At 43.3% G+C, this 19243-nt stretch overlaps 1 protein-coding gene across 5 annotated transcripts in view; it reads left to right on the top strand.

The window, feature by feature from the left end:
* Positions 1 to 19243, top strand: part of FOCAD (focadhesin) — a 293131-nt gene that overhangs the window by 132708 nt on the left and 141180 nt on the right. For all 5 annotated transcript variants that reach the window (XM_025216584.1, XM_006034585.3, XM_025216583.1 and 2 more), the window contains 3 exons: positions 12256 to 12360; positions 12802 to 12903; positions 13465 to 13595. In XM_025216584.1, the coding sequence (XP_025072369.1) occupies positions 12256 to 12360; positions 12802 to 12903; positions 13465 to 13595 (338 nt within the window). The remainder of the gene's footprint in view (positions 1 to 12255; positions 12361 to 12801; positions 12904 to 13464; positions 13596 to 19243) is intronic.

The raw sequence follows: 19243 nt of genomic DNA, 5'->3' as shown, positions 1-19243 counted from the left end.
ACTCTTTCCTGCTTATGCAGGGGGTCGGACTCGATGATCTATTGAGGTCCCTTCCGACCCTAGCATCTATGAATCTATGAAAGCCTTGGTTGGGATTATATAGTTCGGGAGAGTCTGCTTTAAGCAGAGGGTTGGACCAGATGGCCTCCTGAGGTCCCTTCCAACTCTAATTTTCTATGATTCTATGATTCTTCACAAATAGAGGCAGCTAACAGATGATAAGTGCAGTTGGCAGCAAAGATAGGGGAGGAGGCAAACATTCAAGAGTAATAGAGGAACAGGATGGAAATTCCTTATAAACAAAAGTTAGATGCCTTTAAGCTGGTAGGGCTAGATGGGATGAACCCTAGGGTACTGAAAGAATTCTCTGAGATAACTTCAGAGCCATTGGCTAACCTCTTTGAGAATTCATGGAGGTCAGGTGGAAAAGGGCACGTATAGTCCTCATCTTTAAGAAAGGGAAGCAGGAGGATCTGGAGAACTACCGACCAGTCAGCCTGACCTTGATACCTGGAAAGATCAGGGAGCAGGTCTTCAAGGATTCTGTTGTGAAGCATCCAGAGGAGAATAAGGGGATCAGGAACAGCCAGCATAGATTCACCAAGAGCAAGTTATGCCTGACCAGTTTGATTTTCTTCTCTGATAAGGTGATAGGCTCTGTGGATGGGGGGAGAGCAGTGGATGTGATATACTTGGATTTTAGCAGGTCTTTTGATGCCGTCTCCCATGACATTCTCATGTAATAGGCCAGGGAAATACAGATTAGATAAGTACTGTAAGGTGAATATGTAACTGGTTGGATCATTGTACTTGATGAGTAGTTATCAATGGCTCAATGTCTAGTTGGGAGGAGGTATCAAGTGAGGTTCTCCAAGTGTCTGTCCTGTGCCCACTATTGTTCAGCATCTTCACTAATGATTTGGATGATGGGATCAAGTGCACATTTAGCAAATTTGCAGACATCAAGGTGGATGGAGTTGCAGATATTCCAGAGTGTTAGAGCTGTGATGCAAAATAATCTGAATAGATTGGCGAAATAGTCTGCGTTCAATGAGATGAGATGCACCAAGAACAAGTGAAGGACTGCACTTGGGATGGAATAATTGCATGCCCAAATACAAACTGGGGAATGACTGGTTAGGCTTCAGTACTGCAGAGAAGCGTCTGGGGGTTAGAGTAGACCATAAACTGAATATGAAGTAACAGTGTGCTCTTGTTGCAAAAAAGAAAAAAAAGCCACCAGCATCCTGGGTTGTATTAACAGGAGTGTCACTTACTAATTAAAGGAAGTGATTATTTTGCTCTACTCAACACTAACGAGGCTTTATGTGGAGTACTATGTCTTCAAGATGGATTTGAACAGTTTGGAAAGAGTTCAGTGCAGAGCAAAAAAAAAAGAAAAAAAAAATTAGGGTCCTGGGCGGCAAGACTTGCAAGAAAAGGCTGAAAGAATGAAGGTTTTAGTCTGGAGAAGACTGAAGGGGGATTTGATAGTCTTCAAGTACCTGAAAGGTGATTATGGAGAGGATGGAAACGGGCTTTTCTCTAGATGTGCACTGATATATTGGTCCCATATTGGATTGGCACCAATAAAAGGAAAATTAACATTATTGGCTATTGGCTTTTTTTGGCTGGTATAGCTGGTAATGTACTGATAAATATAATGTGCCTTCTGACTGGGGCCCCGGAAACTGTGTGGATGCATGCAGCCGCAGCATGCATGTGACCAGGAATGCAGCCAGGCAGTGTGGAAGGTAGAGCCTTGCAGGTAAGTCTGTGGAAAGGAAGGAGCATGGGGGAAGGAAGGGATATGGGGGGTGCAGATTGAGGCCTGCATGGTGAGGAAGCGTCCCTGTGCTTAAAAATGGTGGTGGCAGTGTTTGAACTAAAGCTTTTTTGACCAGGCTTAGTTAACGCACCCCCACCACTACTTTTAAGTGCCAGGATGCTGATCCCCCGAACGAGCTGCCCATGGCTCCGTCCCACTCCCTGCCCCGGCCCCAAGGTCCCATTCACCACCCTGGCTGGGCAGTGACCCCGGTCCCAGCCCCTGCCCGTCCCACTCCCTGCCTCACCATGGGGGCCTTGATCTGTTCCCCCATGCACCTTCCCCTCCACAGACTTACCTGCAGGGTGCTGCTCTCCACACTGCCCAGCTGCATTCCTGTAAATCGGGTATCAGAACAGCATTGGCCAGTATGGCTAGTTAATAATCGGCTATTGGTATCCGCCAAGAAAATCTTTGTCGGTGCACCCCTACCTTTCTCTGCAGTTATAGAGCATGGGACTAGGAGCAATGCCTAGGGGCAAGGGAAATTCAAGTTGAGACCAGGAGATACTTTCTGACTGTGAGAGTGGCCAAGCGTTAGAACATGCTACTTGGGGAAACTGTGGAATCTTCACTTTGGAAGTTTTTAAGAGCAGGTTAGCCAGATGCTTGCCGGTATGGTTTATTCAGGGATGATCCAGCCATGAGCAGGGGGCTAGATTAAATGATCTTGGGAGGTTCCTTCTAGGCCTACCCTTATGTGATCCTATAACTGTATGATTTCCCATTCCTTATTTGACTAAAACGTTCAATTTTGATAGCATCTGTTCATTCTGTTTCGCTCTTCTATTCAAATTTTGTTTATTAAACACTTGTTCTATAGAATTGCTTGTTACTGGAGCAGATTCTAGTCACCATAGAAATAGGTCTTGAGCAACAATTTAGTAGTTACAAAAATGTACTGGGATACACTGGTCTTACCAGTGAAGTACCAGAGTTGTCCTGGTAGAAGTGGGGTTCACGGTCAATTTAATATTAAAATATTAGAAGTGAATTAATCTTGTTTGAGACCTTGGCATTACCTTGCATGGCTGTGAGGAGTTCAAAACTACCAAGTCAGGCTTTGTTCATGGCCCTTCTCAATAGGTGACTTACATGTAAATGCAGCTAACTAAACTTGGGACAGAGTTTATGGGACCTAGAGATAAAGCAGTCTTGGTTAAGAACATTCAGTTTTGGAACAACTCCTTTGAGAATATAAAATGAAACTGAAATTTTACAATTTACAGAATGCTATATCTGACCTATCTATTTTACAGACCTTTATACCTTACTATAGTGAGAGCATTAATATAGAGTTGAGAGAAAAAAAGTTTAGAAACATATCTGACAGAGTTGAAGAGTTGAATCTACTTTTAAGTCTGCCACAGGCAGGGGCTTTCACACTTTTTCAAGCATTTGGTTTGTAAAAATAGTAAATCCTACATTACTTTTGAAATGATACTCTAAAATCACCCTGCATTTCATTCTTATTATATTATCAATTTGCCTGTTCATCTCTGCATTAAAATTTAAATGTAAAATGAATATTTAAAACATTTGGCTGAAAACTAACCTGAAGGATGCAGCTTTCAAACTGTAGCCCATATGGAGTCTTGTTTGCAGAAACAATTGCAATACACGTGAAATCAGAGAATGAGCCCATATCATATGGGAAATGTAGCCTAAAGAATTACTTATTTTTGCATAAAATCAATTCAGTTTTAGCTTCATATCAACTTTCATCATCTTTCTACCCATTTCTTTTTCCTTTGCTTCTTTTTGCCACCTTTTGTTCAAGGTCAAATATATTTTTTAAAAACATAATGCTAATAAATGACCATAAGCTTTCTACTTTATCTGTAATTGGTTGAAACCATACAACATGGGATAAGCAAAATGAACTCTTCTTGTTTGACAAAGAAGACATTTCTCAGTGAGACTTTAGTTAAAAGTGTCTTTTGTTGAAATTCTTTTTGTCTGTGCCTTGCCTTAAACTATTGTTCTGTTATATGATAGTATCACAAAAGCTTTTACTAGACTTATATCAAAGCTGCTAATACTTCTAGATCTATTTAAGGGTTGCTTCCTATATGAATGATGTACCACCTTCTTGGGAAATGGGGGTGAAGAAAATGGGGCCTGAATAACTTCCAGTTCCAAATAGTGAAGGAATTGGTACACAAAATAGCAATTTCTCTAGCACAAATCTTCATGGAATTTGCTAACTCAAGGAGAGAATCATAGAAAATTAGTGCTCAAAAGGACCTCAGGAGGTCATCTAGTCCAACCCCCCTGTCAAAGCAGGACCATCCCCAACTAAATTATCCCCACCCAGTGCTTTGTCTAGTCACGTCTTAAAAACCTTCAAGGATGGCGATTCCACAGCCTCTCTGGGTAACTTGTTCCAGTGCCTTACTACCCACCTACTGAGAAAGTTATTCCTAATATTTAACCTAAACTTCCCTTGCTGGAACTTGAGACCATTCCTCCTTGTTCTGTATCTTATTTAGTCTGGAGAAGAGAAGACTGAGGGGGGATTTAATAGTAGACTGTTCTGTCATCTGGTACCACTGAAAATAGTTTAGCTCCATCCTGTTTATACCTTACTAAATAAGAAATAAGTTCAGCTGCCTTAGCCTTTCCTAAGTCATGTGCCCTGCCCCCTTAACCATTTTTGTTGCTCTTCGCTGGACTCTCTCCAATTTGTCCACATCCTTTCTGTAGTGGGGCCCCCAAAACTAGACACAGTACTCCAGATGCTGAGTGGAGGGGAATAATCACTTCCCTTGATTTGCTGGCAATGCTTCAACTGATGCAGCCTGATTATGCCATTAGCTTTCTTCACAAGGGCACACTGGCTCATATTCAGCTTATTGTTCACTGGAACCCCCAGGTCCTTATCTGCAGAACTGCTGCCCAGCTAGTCAGCCCCCAGCCTGTACTGGTACATGGGATTGTTCCGCAGGACTTTGCACTTGTCTTTGTTAAACCTCACGAGATTCCTTTTGGCCCAGTCCTCCAATATGTCAAAGTCTCTCTGAATCCAAGCCCTACTCTCCAATGTAACTACTACTCCCTCTAGCTTGGTGTCATCTGCAAATTGGGTGAGGGTGCATTCCATCCCATTTTCCAGGTTGTTGATGAAAATATTGAACAAGACAGGACCCAGGGTTGGCTATAAAGGACCAACTCACAGGATTGTCATAAATTCTAGATTATTAGATGGGATGTGAAGTTTTAATAAAATTATAAATGCAAATTCTAGGAGGTTATGATCGGTACTGGTTACCTTGGTGTGCGTGCGCGCACACACACACTCATTCAACCCTATGTAGCATAGTATATAGTAGCTGCTGTAGTGATTGTGAGAGCACTGGTGTTAATATGTCTACCTATCAAGACCCTGCGGATCTGCTGTTGATGGTTAGCTTCCTCCAAGGTGGTGTCTTCTCCAGAAGGGGGTCACCTGCTTGTCCTTCTGTCTCAGTAGGTTGGGTGCTAGAAGAGAGGGTGCCATTGAGGGTCACACTTCCTTGCCTTTTATCCCTTTGTGGCAGACTTGTGTGATTCCCCCAGCATAATCTTGGCTGTCCAGTCCGGAGGTTGCTGTCCCATGTGGGTCTTGAGTAGTACATGACAGATGTCAGTCATAGTCATTAGGGTTCTGCCCGCTGGTATGTGCAGTTTCAGGAGTCCACCCTTGACTTATTGACTTAATGGCTGTATTGTCATGAGTTACAAGAATAGTCAGTAGGGTGGGTGCTGAGTTCCAGGAATCAGTTTCTTGGCTTGATTAGCCTAAAATGGCTTGTAGAGTAGAGTTTTGTAATGGTAAGTTTCTCTGGTTAAGCTGTTGTCAATTAACAGCCAGAGGCTCTTGCTTTGTCATTCAGTTATCTGTTGATTCATACATACTTGAATTCACTTGGGAGGACCAGCCCAATAAAGCATTATAATTCCAGTGATTACAATTCCAGTGCATTCTTATAATAATGATTTTAGTAATACAAGGTATGACTTGAAAGAAAGATACATTTGTTAAAAGTTAAAAAGGTGTAAAATACAGAATGCCAGGTAAAGATAAGACAGATGAAATATAAAAAGAAATATATCTTCAATAAATGCAAATGGGAGGTAGTGAGGATCAAACACTGGGGACAGTAAGTGTGTTAGGTTAGATGCAGTAGACCAGGCTTGTCCAACATGCAGCCCGTGGGCCGCCATGCGGCCCACCAAGCTGTTTTCTGAGGCCCGAGGTCCTTTGCTTGGGACAGGCAGGTGGGGGAGGGGAGCTGCTCACCCCCGCAGGGCCGGGCTCGCGTAACCTCCCACGGCACGTGAGCCGGGTCCCACTGCCGCCCTGAGGGCTGTGCAGTGTGGGGCTGTCCCGGCCACACCTGATGGGATGAGCTGGGGACAGCACCCACTTTTACTTGTCTCTGGTTCAGCCTCTCGCCCCTGGCGTCCTGCACGTCTCCCAGGACCTGCCGGGCTCGGTGGCTGTGGGGCGGGGCAGGAATGGGGCATGGCACCTGGTGTAGGCAGTTGGCAGGGCAGCCCCGGGGGGGGCCTCGGCAGGCGGGGTCCTGGCACGACCTCTGTGCGGGGAGGCAGCGGGAGCCGGCATCTGCTGGGCCCGGCGCTCCAGGCTCACAGCACTGAGGCCGCCGGGGCTGCGTGCGCGGGTGGCCGGGCACCATGGTGAGCGGGGCCGTGCGGGCGGGTGGGTGAGGGGCTGTGGTGCAGTGGCCACCTCGCTCCGGGCCCCCTTGGGCAGCGCTGGCTCATGGGGCTCTGCTGCTCGGGGGTGGCCCGGAGGGGGAGGGGGGATTGTCACTCCCTGCGACTGGGCCGGGCGCTGCTTTCCTGCCGTGGCGGCTGCCTGCACCCTCCCAGGGGCCATTTGCCTTCACCTCAGGGAAGTACGGAGGAGTGGAGCAGCCCGTGTTCCCCCGAGGCCTTCCTCTGCCAGGAGCTGCCCTGGGCAGACCAGGCCTGAGACCCTGCCAGGCTGGGAACTGGCTTTGCTCCCGCAGTTCAGCTGTCCCCGGTCTCACGCATTGGCTGGGCCCCAGTCGTGTCTGTCCGAGTGCTGCCAAGACTTTGGGCAGTGGTGTTACTGGTGTGGGCAAGGCCTGGGGAAGCAGTGGCATAGGCGGTCCCTTGGCCTGTGTGAGAGCACTGGCTACATTGGTTTGGTCATGTATTTTAACACGGCTGTCAAATATCTTCTGGTGCTGCCTTCAAATGGTGGTTGTAGTAGGTAGAATATGGCTCACTGGCCCACTGGGTGATAAAAAGTTCATGATCCGGCCCCACGTTCAAAAAGGTTGGACACCCCTGCAGTAGACTGATTTAGCATAAACTTCAGACAGATATGGGAAGTTTGCTTTGGAAAATAGGCTTTAATCAAAGGGGGAATATGTTCACCAGGATATATTTAGTCATGTAAACCCATGCTGACTGACTGTTTCTAATCACCTTCTTCTCCCCCAAGTGCTTAGAAATGGATTCCTTGAGGATCTGCTCCATGATTTTTCCAGGGACTGAGGTGAGGCTGACTGGTTTGCAGTTCCGTGGAACCTCCTTTTTCCCTTTCTTAATGATGAGTGCTACATTTTCCCTTTTCCAATCATCCAGGACCTCACCCAATGTCCACAGATTTTTCAAAGATTTTCTACAGTCACATCAGCCACCTCCCTCAACACCCTCGGGTGCATTGCATCGAGCCCCATGGATGCATCCAGCTTTCTTTTTCTAAACAGTCCCTAACCCAGGTTTGGGCAAAATACAGCCCACTAACAGGCAGGACTGCTTTCACTCAACAACATCAGCTCTTGATGTGGCGGCATCAGCTGTTGACCTTGGCAGAGCTTCCAGTGCCGGAGGCGGGTGGTGGGATCAGTTGTGACACTGCCGGCAGGTTCTACGTCAGGGCCCCGAAACCTGCTGGCTGCACCTACAGCTAAAACTGCTGTTCACCTGCTGCGATGGAGGTCTCTGTCTGGGTCTACAGCTGAGCTTTGGGACTCTTGGTGAACTACAGCTTTGGCTGGGTTCTGGGGTTAGGGAGAAGAATGGAGGGGAGGGGCATATGGTCCTTGACAGGTTCCCAAAACTCATTAAGTGGCTCTCCAGCTGAAATAATTGCGCCCCCCTGCCCTAACCTGTTCTTTCACCACTGTCGAATTGACGAATGTGGGGCTCCCCCTCCCCTGGCACTAGCTGTGGCTCACGAGTCTCTGATCCCCAGCATGGATAGGGGCAACCCACCAGTTACCTGCTACTTCAGGTAGACAGCCTGAGCAGCTGCTGGTGGTGAGGGGGAGAGGTGCTGTGTGGCTGCACAGTGCTGGTTGGTGGAGGCCAGGCGGGTGCTGCACAGGGGCTGCTCCCAGCTGGGTCCAGCCTCTGCACACAGGGAATGGAATCTGGCTGCAGACCTCTATGCTGACCTGCCCTGCCATCAGGGCTCTTGGAGTGCGCACGCACACACCCTGATCCCCTGGCTCCCAGGAGCCTTGATGGCAGGGTGGGATAGGACAGGAGCATGGAGGCCCGCAGCCAAGCTCCTTCCCTTGTGGGCAGAGGCTGGAGGAGCCATGCTCAGGCTCCAGCTCTGACCTCTGCTGGCACCATTGGGGATGTTTAGTGGAAGCAGCCCTGCCCACCTGCCTGGCTTCACTGGTATTGGATGAGCACGGCTACTTTTACCCTGCATCCCCCACAGTGCTTGAGAGAAGGAGTCTGGTCTTGCAGGCCCTAGGTGCCTCCTGCCAGCAGAAGCCTGGGTCCATGCATGGCACATCCAGGGTATGCAGGCGGGTGGCAGCACCACACAGCATGTGGGCTGGATAAAAATCAGTTGGCAGGCTGGATCTTGCCCACCCTTGGCTTGGCTTAGCTTGTTTAGTGTAATAAAATGGAGTTTGAGATGGGACATGATCACTCTATTAAAGGATATACATGGGGTGAATTTTTGGGAGAGTGAAGAATGTTCTAGGCTGAAAAACAGCATGGGCACAAGGTCAAATGAATAGAAATTGATTATGATAAATTTAGATTGGAAATTAGAAAAAGATTTCTAATGATCAGACATCTATATTACACACTCTCTCTCTCTCTCTCTAGTAGGGGCAAGGAACCTGAATCTCTTTTAACATTGAACTGGATACATTTATGGAAGGGATGGTATGATAGGACAAGGTGTTCTGACACACCATTTGTTTTTATGATGTAGAATCATATAATTGCCGTCTCCAGGTTAGGTTAACAAGGTAGCAGTGTAGTGTGGGGGAGACTGGTAATCCCAGATTTCAGGGCTTTTCTGGTTGCCAAGAAGTGTCAGGAAGGAATTTTTTTCTTCTCGTAAAAACTACTGGTTTCTGCAAGTTTTGTTTTTTGGGTGTTTGGTTTTTTTCCCAACCTTCCTCTCAAGCCTTGTGATGTTGGCCGTAGCTAGGGCTGGTGACTTTTTTAAATGAGATGTCTTGGTGTTTTGTTTCTGCCAGGACTGGAAACTCAGAGGTTCCTGGCTAGATGGTCTCACTCTTTCACTTATGGTCATACTGACAATGGAATTTTGTGTTGCAAAGGAAATTTTACTCTGTTGGATTGGTACATAGGGGGTCTTCCTCTGTAGTATGAGGCGCCATGGTCCTTTTTCTCAGATCTTCTAGCATATATTAACTGTCTACTTCCTTATGTGGTTGTAGGGCATTTATAGTGCTTTTATCTATCTCAGATTTTAGGGTGATCTTGGTGGTGTTATTCCTTTTTGTTTCAGGGGAGGGCTTGAAGTGACAGATTCCTTAGGTTAATGATATCCTGTGGAAGTGGGGGACTAGACTTAGTGGCCCAAGAGGCCTGTTACAATCTAATGTTCACATGAGTCCCTTCTCCAAAAAATTGGTAGGGAGAGAATCTTTTTACTTTAAAGAACTCTTTTCACTAGGTCAGGGGTTGTCAACCAGGGATACACATACCTCTGTGGGTACTTAGGAAGGCCCTAAGGAGTACATGCAGGTGGGCAGGGATGGAGCGCCACCACCCCGTATTGCTGCCTCCCGTGGAGGGGTGGGGTGGAGGTGTCCCTCTGTGGGCTGCGTAGGTCCAGCCGTGTGCCACCTGCCCTCATCCTCCCTCCTCCCCATCCCCACCCCCAGCTCTGCATTCAGCTGCTGGGGGTACACTTATTAAAAAAGGTTGAAAACCCCTGCACTAGGGGATTCAAAAAAAGAAGAAAAAGCCTATAAGAATTGTCTTTCAAACTTAAGTTAATTGTATAAATATTGTATGCGATTCCCAGATGCAAATTTTGGAATTTGGATCTATCCTTCAGACTTAAGAAATGTGTGAAAGTTCCTGTCTGGACTTTTAATTTAATCCATTATGGAGATAATGATGATTTGCAAAATAAGCTGAGGTCCTGTTTGGGATCCTGTCTAAACATTGCACATGGAAATTTGCAGTCTGGTGGTTGTGAAAATCCCAGAGCTCACTTAATAGAAATTGCCTTCCTATTACTAGATAAGTTATTTTTGTGAGATAGAAAGGGATCTTCTACATGTTGTCAGGTTAAGCTACATTAGAGTGAGCTGTCGCTATGGTGGTCCAGGAATTATGCAAGAGGCAAGGATTTCTTAGGGTATCTTTTATCGAACCAGTTGCACAGCTGAGATGGACAAGCTTTTAAATACAAGATATTAATGTTCGGGTCTGAGGATAAGGCATACCATTGTATGTATGGGTTACTGGTAGAAAGCTACTGTGGAATCCTACAGTAATGGTCAAAAGTACTACTTCCTACACGTGTTAAAGGTTGTCTACACTGTGCTGAATTTTAGAGAGGTTTGGGATCTATTTGGCTTACAGCCAAATCCTGTCTCTTATATGAGCCAGTCTAATCATTGCAAATAAGTATGGGGTTTCTTTGAATTTATCCTCCTGTTTCGAAGCCACACAAAATTGCCCAATCTTGTGCTCTTTGAATAAGTTCTAAAGTTACAGTTGTTTAAGATAATAGAAAAACACTTGAAAGAGATCCACTCAGGAAGCAAATCCTATGACTGAAATGGAGAACTCTGCAGACCTGGCTGACAGCATAATGAAAATAATTGTATAAAATCTAGAGGATGTGGAAATAAGCATAGTCACATATTACTAAATACTGAATTTCCTAGCATGCTTTACTTCTGTAAGAGAATGACAGGATCCTTTGATACATTATTTTAAATGAGAGATTCATTTGCGTGATAGTATAATTTTGTGAAAACCATAGCTAAAAGAAAGACAAACTGGGAGTTAAATAACATGCCACTTCCATCCGTTTCATTTTGTGGTGGCAATACTTCAGAAAAATGCTGTTGTCTATTAAAAATTCAATAAATAATCATTTAAATTAATACTATATGGTGAAAATTGTAACAGTGGTATTAGAATTCTAGTGTAATGGTGCATCTGCATTTGAATTCTTTCTTCACTGACATGGAATGGGAATTGTTCTTGGGGATCATCTTTGCCTGTCTGCTCCTTTCAGAATGTCTAAAATTAATTATGGAAATTAGATTCAGAAGAAAGTGAGAACTTTGTAAATGTTCAAGGTGTTGAAACAATTTTATTGTAAGCAGACAGTGAGAAAACTTTATATTTCTTTACATATTAAAATGACACTGAAAATCTGTATTTATTATTATGAAACCAGTAAAAAGTTAATATGTATACATTTATTTTAAATAAATAGCTATATGGAATATTGCAAATACTCTGAGGCAGTCATTAGGTTTTTGGGCTTGAACAGTGTGAAGTGTTAAGCTCTTGCAACAAATCTTCTGACACAACTTCCAAAATGAAAGCTCAGCTGAAATATGTGCTATATGAGTAGCATTGCCCAGGGTTAGAACATGCGACTGGGAATTAAAAAAAACAAAACAAAAAAAAAAGGCATGGCTTCGATTTCTTTCACTGATTTTTATATATTATGACTGTGAGCATGTCCCTTTTAATCTTTTAGTGATTCAGTTTTCCTGTCCATGGAGTAAGGCTAATTTGCTACTGATTATTTGTGCTGAAAACTGCTATGTAAAGTTTCTTGTCACTTTTATTTTGGTGCATATTACTTCATTTCTTACATTAATAAAATATTTATTATAAAAATTGTAATAGATTTTCCCCCATGATTGTAGGTGGCTCTAAAGGATATGTCAATTCTAAGAGAACAACTGAGAGGAGGAAAAAAAGCTATAAATGAGTCTTCTGATATGTCAGTTTTTTATTCCTCCCTCTTTCATGAGTACAAATTTTAATGCAACAAGAGTGACGTGTTGGGTGTTCTCATGGATTCATTGCTGGTCTTCCCATCGGCCATTTACCATGTCAATAACATCTGGTTTCCTTGATGCCAGCAGTAAATGCTTTTGGATAAATACTTTCCATGTATTTTTTAGGTCCCAAATCTAATCCCAGTTTTGATGTTTAAACTGGGAAGGCCACTGGAGCCTGTGCTGTATCGCGATATTTTGTATGCTTTGCCTACTCTGGGTGTGCATAAGGTCAGTATGAAGAGAAATTCAACTTCCTTTGAAATATTTTTTAATGAAACAAGTGTACCTGTAACTAGTAGTTAAATTGCATGCAATAGCAGATGCAGAAATATATATATATAAATATAACTTGCTCATAATTTTAAATTATTTGTAAGTGTCTACATAGCATGTTAATATTTATGATTGGATCTGACATTTGTTTTAAAGGATGAAGTATGCCTTGTGCTTCAGCTGTCAACATTATATCATTATTGTATCTATATGGACATTTTCATTGGATTTTAAAATCAGTATGAACTTACAATTTATCAGAAAATGACTCTGTTTCTTCCTGACACTGCAGTAGGCTTAATTATTTACTTCTGGTATTCACGGCAAGTGAAGATTTATAGACACCTTCTTGTTCAAGGATATTAACATAACCATGTCCTAAAAAATCTCTTTCAGATTTGTGTAGCTCAAATTCTACGTGTAATACAGGTTCTGGGGAACACACCAAAGCTTAGAGCTGTTTCTTTACGCCTGATGACATCTTTATGGGAGAGACAGGTTAGAAAAATTGTGCAGTATAAGATAAATTGCTATAGAAACTATTTTAACATGCTGCTTCTACCTAGAGAAGGCTTTTGATAATTGTTTATGCTAGGGCCTGATTGTTAGCGGTGGAAAGCAAGTGGTGTCAGTGATACACTTATTAATTCTCATGTACTGAACAACTTCTAAAGTTGGCCTTTCATGGAACCTATTATGCATCACATTGAGCCTTGGAATAAAATTATGAAATAATTTTGTGTGTAAAAGACATCATTTTGCTTTTTGCATAATGCACCAAAAGTACCAGAGATGAGTGATAAGTCATTTACATTTGGTTATGTCGTAGTAGCTTGCTGCTTAGTTTACGGGAAAAAGCCAAACAATGTGGATTCTGTTCACAGAAGCCACTTACATCCCATCACAGCATTCATCTCCACTGCTGAAGAAAAATATACTATGATTTGCAATGTAAATATTCATTTAGGAAGCTGTGCACAGGTTTTAGCAGCATACAATCCTGTCACTAATGTACAGAAAATTAATTACATATTATTTTAAAAGTCAGTTTTTTCCTAGGATCGGGTTTACCCAGAACTGCAGCGGTTTATGGCAATGTCTGACATGCCCTCTTTGTCTGTTGGCAAGGATATTCAGTGGGAAAAGCTAATTGCTAAAGCTGCGTCTATCAGAGATATATGTAGACAGAGGTAAGAAGAAGAGTTAATTACCCAACATTTTGTTATCCAGCCTGTTTCAGTGCAGAGATGGTGCATGATGTTTAAAGGAAAGTTATGCTAATAGCTTTTAAGTAGCCTGTTGTTATAATTGTGGGATATGTACTTTTTCATAGCTGTAATAGATGCAATATCTTGGTAACTGGTAAGTGTAATACACATTGCATGCATTTTGTTCTGAACAAAGTAGAAATATGAAAAAGACAAATGGTAAGAACATATACATTGATTTTTTTTTTTAAAGCGATGCTTCAAAACAAACTTGAGAAGGAATTTTAATTCCTCAGGATCTTTTTTAAAAGAATTTTGTAATTTTGGCTCATTTTCCAAAATGTACTTGGTGTTTATTATGAAGTAAGAACTAGATTACTGATTCCACTGTTTTGTCCTGCATTCACATGCTGATGTGGAACCACTGTTTAAAGGGATTTTGGTGTATGTAAAGAACAATGTACCCAACTGACATGTTGAGGGCTTGTCTGCATCATCTTGGTATTGTGTCACGGCTGCTGCAAAAAGGCACACATCATCCCTTCTTTATGTATTGTCTGTGCAGCTGCTTTGTTGGCTAGGGACAGAGGTTACACATAAACCAGTTTAAATGATCAGAAACTTGTTTGAACCTGTAACAGGACATAAATTCAATGCATTTAAACAAGTTTCAAAATGGCTGAAACTGGTTTAAGATAACCTGGTTGAATGTAGTATCACACTTAACTGATTTATGTCAAATCAGTTTATGACATTTCTGTCCCAGACCCCTTCCTGGTTTAAGTTAAACCAATGTCCCCCAACATCTCAGCATGCTTTCCAGCCCTGGGCTGAGTTGTGGTATCTGCTCCAGAGAGCAGAGTTGGCCCCACTGTCTTTAGCCTGAGCAGGGGCAGGGATTTGGCCGGACTAGAGATGTAAAATTTCCAGAAATTTTGAAGCCGTGGGGAAAAAAAAAGGTTTTTTTCCTGTTTTTTTTGGGGAAAAAATTGAATTTTTGGGAAAATTTAAATATATGCAATATTTATTTTCTTAGGACCCTTTACAGATCTAAATTCACTTTGCTACTTTAAGAACATAAAATATATTATGTATAACTTGGTTTGCTCATAAAATTATCATGTTTGGTATATTTATTAAATTTAAAAGTATAGATCATTCAGACAATTACACATTTACTAATTAAATTTACTGTAAAATGTTTTTAATTTTTGTTACAACATTTTTGTTACATCTGCTGAACTGTAAGGAACCTAGGATCGCTTAGTTTTTGCCAGTTTATAAGAAGCAGGCAAAAATTAAAGCTGAAATTAGAAGGCACCATCAACATTATAGTAAAACAAAGGAAGTTATTATGTATTCTGGACTTAGTCTCCTCCACAGTGTCAAACAGATACAGAAAGCACTCATTTTTAGAAAAAGGGCTGAGGAAAAAAAAAGGAAAAAACCCCCAAGAATCATTTAATAAAAGTTTTGCTACATTAAACTTCTTCTAATCAGTCTCATTTTCTGAGCTATCAGTGTCAGCAGTTTCTGCTTCTTCTGATCCTTCATTTTCATCATCTTCATGGACTTCCGAAAACTGACCGTTTGTCTGGGCTGAGACAAGCTTCTCTGCTCTGCACATGTTAGTTTATTTCTTGATTTGGTGTATTTCCAAACATAGATCAGTTTCTTTCACATGCTGCAGAAGATGGAGGAATCTGAAGCAGGTGAGAACCAAGAGGAGTCAGAGGCTGTGTTGTGCAAAGGCCTTGCCACCATGTTGCAGGAGGGATGTGCTTGGCAGAGTCCCAGACTGCATTCCTGGACCAAATACCTGAAGATGTTCTGTATTCTCCAACATTTGAAAGTACATTTCCAACATCAAGTCCTAAGTGTGTTGCTTGTTTTGTAATCAAGTGCAAATGCAGTTAATCATCACTAACACTTCTTCCTTTGAATCTTGGATCCAAGAGATTTGCAGCAGCATGAATTGATTGACAACAAAATTCTTCCCATCTGTTAATAAAGTCTTTCACTTTTCTTTCTTCTGTACTTGTAAGCAGCACATAGATTCTCAAAAACAGTTGATTTTATCTGGGCCATGTGGTAAGGAATGTCTGACAAAAGTGCACTGTCTGATTCAGATGCAGTGACTGCTGAAGAAATTGGCTTTAGAATCTTCAGGGAGTTCTGCAGCTGAACTCAGAAGACATCCTCATTGAGGACAGTGTTCTTTACACTTTTGGGTACTTTAAGATCCTCTATTACTGTTTATTGAAGAGCTACTTTGTTTCTTAGTAAACTTTCAAATGAGATCACCACTCCACCCCATCTAATTTTTACTACAGAGTTTGAGAGTCACTATTTTATTCCTTGCATTCTTTTCTTCCTGCTACTTCTTAAAGACTACAGCTACAATATGAGTAGCTTTTACATGTTTTATAACTTCTTTTGCTCTTCTGTAGATCTTTTGCAGAGTGTCCAACTTCACGATGTCATTAAGAAGCAAATTTACCTCATGGGATGCACATTCTATTGTAGTAATATGTGGATATTTATCCATTATGATCTTCCATGCTTTTTTCATGTTACTTGCCTTGTCAGTCAGCAAAGCAAATACTTTACCACTCCCAATCTTCTGTAGGACTTCACATATTTTATTACTGATATACTCTGCAGTATGCCTGTTTTCTCCTGTTTCAATGCTTCTGTAAAAGACTGGTTGAGGTGTTGTTATCACAAAGTTCATGATTGCTTCTCCCCACACATTTGTCTATCCAGTAAGTACTGCAAGACATGGTGCTTCATTGATTCTTTCCTTGCACAGATTGCATTACGCGTTCATATTCTGATTTTAAAAGAGGCTTCCTCAAAGAGTATCTGGTGGGTAAACAGTATGATGGTCTTAGTAATTTAAAAGTTTCCTGCCAGTAGCATTTTCAGTTATTGACAACGACGTCCCAGAATATATTGGTCTTGCAAGAGCTTGGTCAGTTTTTTCCTTGATCTTCAGGTGTCATCTTGTCTACAAATGAGGCTATTTGGAGAGTCTTTTATATACAGGTGGTTGAAATATTTGGTTTCTTGAGGATGTTGGTTGGGCAACCCCTTGTGATGCTGATATTATAGAAGAAAAAGAAGCAGCAGCAGCAGTAGGAGGACTTCTGGACCAAGAACGTTGGAAATAGCTACTTGCATCATGATCTACCTTCATGTATACCCATGAAGGATTTTTTAATACCTGCAGGATGCTTCTTACATACAAGGATTTTTTTGGTCGCTGTAGTAGCATTTGGAAATGCATATTTCATTTGATAGTATTTGCAAATCACACATTTTTATCAGAATAACTTGCAGTGTGGAAATGCTTCCACATGCTAGAAGTTGGTTGTACCATTTTGCTGAGGAAGAAAAGAGAAAAATGTAATTTAGTGGCTAGCTTGCATATATAAACACCAAGCTACAGCATGTACAAATTTAGTAATGGATGGAGGAGAGGCCTCCTCAGAGTTAACTGTGAACAACTTCCCTGCCCTTCAGGCCTCACTTCACTGCTAAGGTTGAGTGATTTGTCATAAAACATCAGATTAGTAGGAATTCAATTATGAATTACATAGGTTATGAAAAAATATACTAATGCAACTAAAATATAGTTTAATATACTGAATGTAGAGCAGTTTAAGCTCTTACCTTTCAATAAAGAAGTGTACTTTTCTTTCAGCTCCTTTGTGCTGCTTCTGTACTTCTGTGGATCTCAAGGTCATAGGGCCAGGAGGAAGCAGGTTCTTTCCAACTCTAGAGCTGGCCAGCGTGAATCTGCTGTCCACCTCCCTTGCCTGAGGCTGTGGCTGTGGGGGCTGAGCCGAGCTGACCCGCGGGCATTGCTGAGGGTGGATGCGGAGGGGCCAGCTTAGGCTGGACCACAGTGGCAGGGCCCTTTCCAGCTGGCTGCGGCTCAGGCTGGAACTGTGGGAGCTGTGCAGCAGGATTGCTCCCAGATACCCACGCACAGGCCAGGAACTGCTGGCATGGAGCTGCAGTTGGCTGGTAAAGGCCTAGTGGGGCTGTCCTGGGGCAAGGCCTCTCCCAGTCAGCTGTGGCTCTGTGACAGCCTGGCAGAATGGCCTGGGCAGCGGCTGCCCGCCACAGGGGCTTATATGTCTGCAACCGCCACTGCACCCCCTGTCCTGTGCAACACCCTGTCATCTGCAGCCTCACCACAAACTGTATGCTGGCTGGGGTCAGCAGGGCTGTTCTGCCTCCCTGACCTCCAGTTTTCACTGCTACACCTGACCCTGCCACTCTGGGTGCCTGGGTGGGAAGCATGGTGCTCTGGCTCCAGGTCCCGGATACCTTCCATCTGCTCATTGTATCAGGCAGGCAGAGCAGCCCCTGCAGGTGGGTGGAGCAGGTGGAAGGCATCCGAGAACTGGAGCCAGAGCTCCATGTGCTGGGCAGAAGCTGCCAGGTTGAAGCTTCCACCCTAGAGCAGCGCAGCATGAGCAGGAGCTGCTGCTGGAGGTGAGGGGAGCAGAACAGCCCTGCTGGCCCCAGCCAGCACACAGCTTCTGGTGTAGCTGTTCCCCATGCTGCTCTGCTCCCCTTGCCTCCAGTGGTTCCTTTTGCTGTCACTCCTGCCCCTGCTGCACCTTGCCAGGTGGCAGGAGGTGGGGGGAAGCTTCAGTCTGGCAGCTTCTGCTAGCCTGAGCCATTGTAGGCATGTGCCTGCATTTCTAGAATCAAGTGAATATCTATTCACTTGCAAATCAATTCAGTCTACATAGGTTAGACTAACCTGCAAAGATTGAATCAATTCAGGCTTGGGCTTTTTGAACATCTGTCTCTAGCCATTGTTGCTCTTGGCATGTCTATGCTACTGTTTTAGATGTTGTCTGCACATAGCATGTGCTTGCTAGAATGGTAGTGAGATTGTGTAGACATGCACTGACTGTTCTCACTTAGCATCTGTGGGATGAGATTTTGGGGAAAACACTAAATATTGCACACCTCTTCATCAAATCATGAGATTTGGCAAAATGAAAGTTCTTCAATATATTCCCAGGTGATATCCTGGTCCAGTTGAAGTCAAGGAGAATTGTGCTGTTGATTTTGATGGAACCAAGCTTTCATCTAGAGATTATAAATTCATAAGAAACTATTGGGCATCCGTAGATGAAACGAGGGGCAGTGTGCACACGACACTTTAAAGCGGGTTAAATGCTTTTGCACCACTTTAATGGTGTTGGTGTTTGCATGTGTCAACAGTGTATTGTGTATTAATTCCAGCTACTGTAGCACATTCGGTGGTGTAATGTGCCTTAAATGACTTTGGGGCTCAGCAAACTAAAACACCTCTGAGGAGTTTTAGTTTACTGCCCTACAGCCGCAGCACAAAGCACTGGGCTCCGTGTGGCTCAGGGACTGCAGGCAGCCTGGCAGCAGCCCTGGAAGGCAGGCTCCATTGAAGAGAAAAAAGCAATGAGCCTGATCTTTTTCTTTTCCATCCCCACCCTGGAGTTTGCCTTTCTGTATGAGCTGTGTGGGGACCCAGTCTTTCCCTGTGTGGCTGTGGTGCCCCCTGCCCGGGATCACCTGAAATTGGTGCCTGCTTACAGGTGCTGCCTGGACAGCAGGAGCGCTGCTGC

The sequence above is a fragment of the Alligator sinensis genome, unplaced genomic scaffold (assembly GCF_000455745.1).
Source record: "Alligator sinensis unplaced genomic scaffold, ASM45574v1 scaffold120_1, whole genome shotgun sequence".
In the NCBI taxonomy this organism is placed as follows: domain Eukaryota; kingdom Metazoa; phylum Chordata; order Crocodylia; family Alligatoridae; genus Alligator; species Alligator sinensis.
The sequence above is the reverse complement of the archived record's forward strand: the minus strand, read 5'-3'. Positions and strand labels throughout refer to the sequence as shown.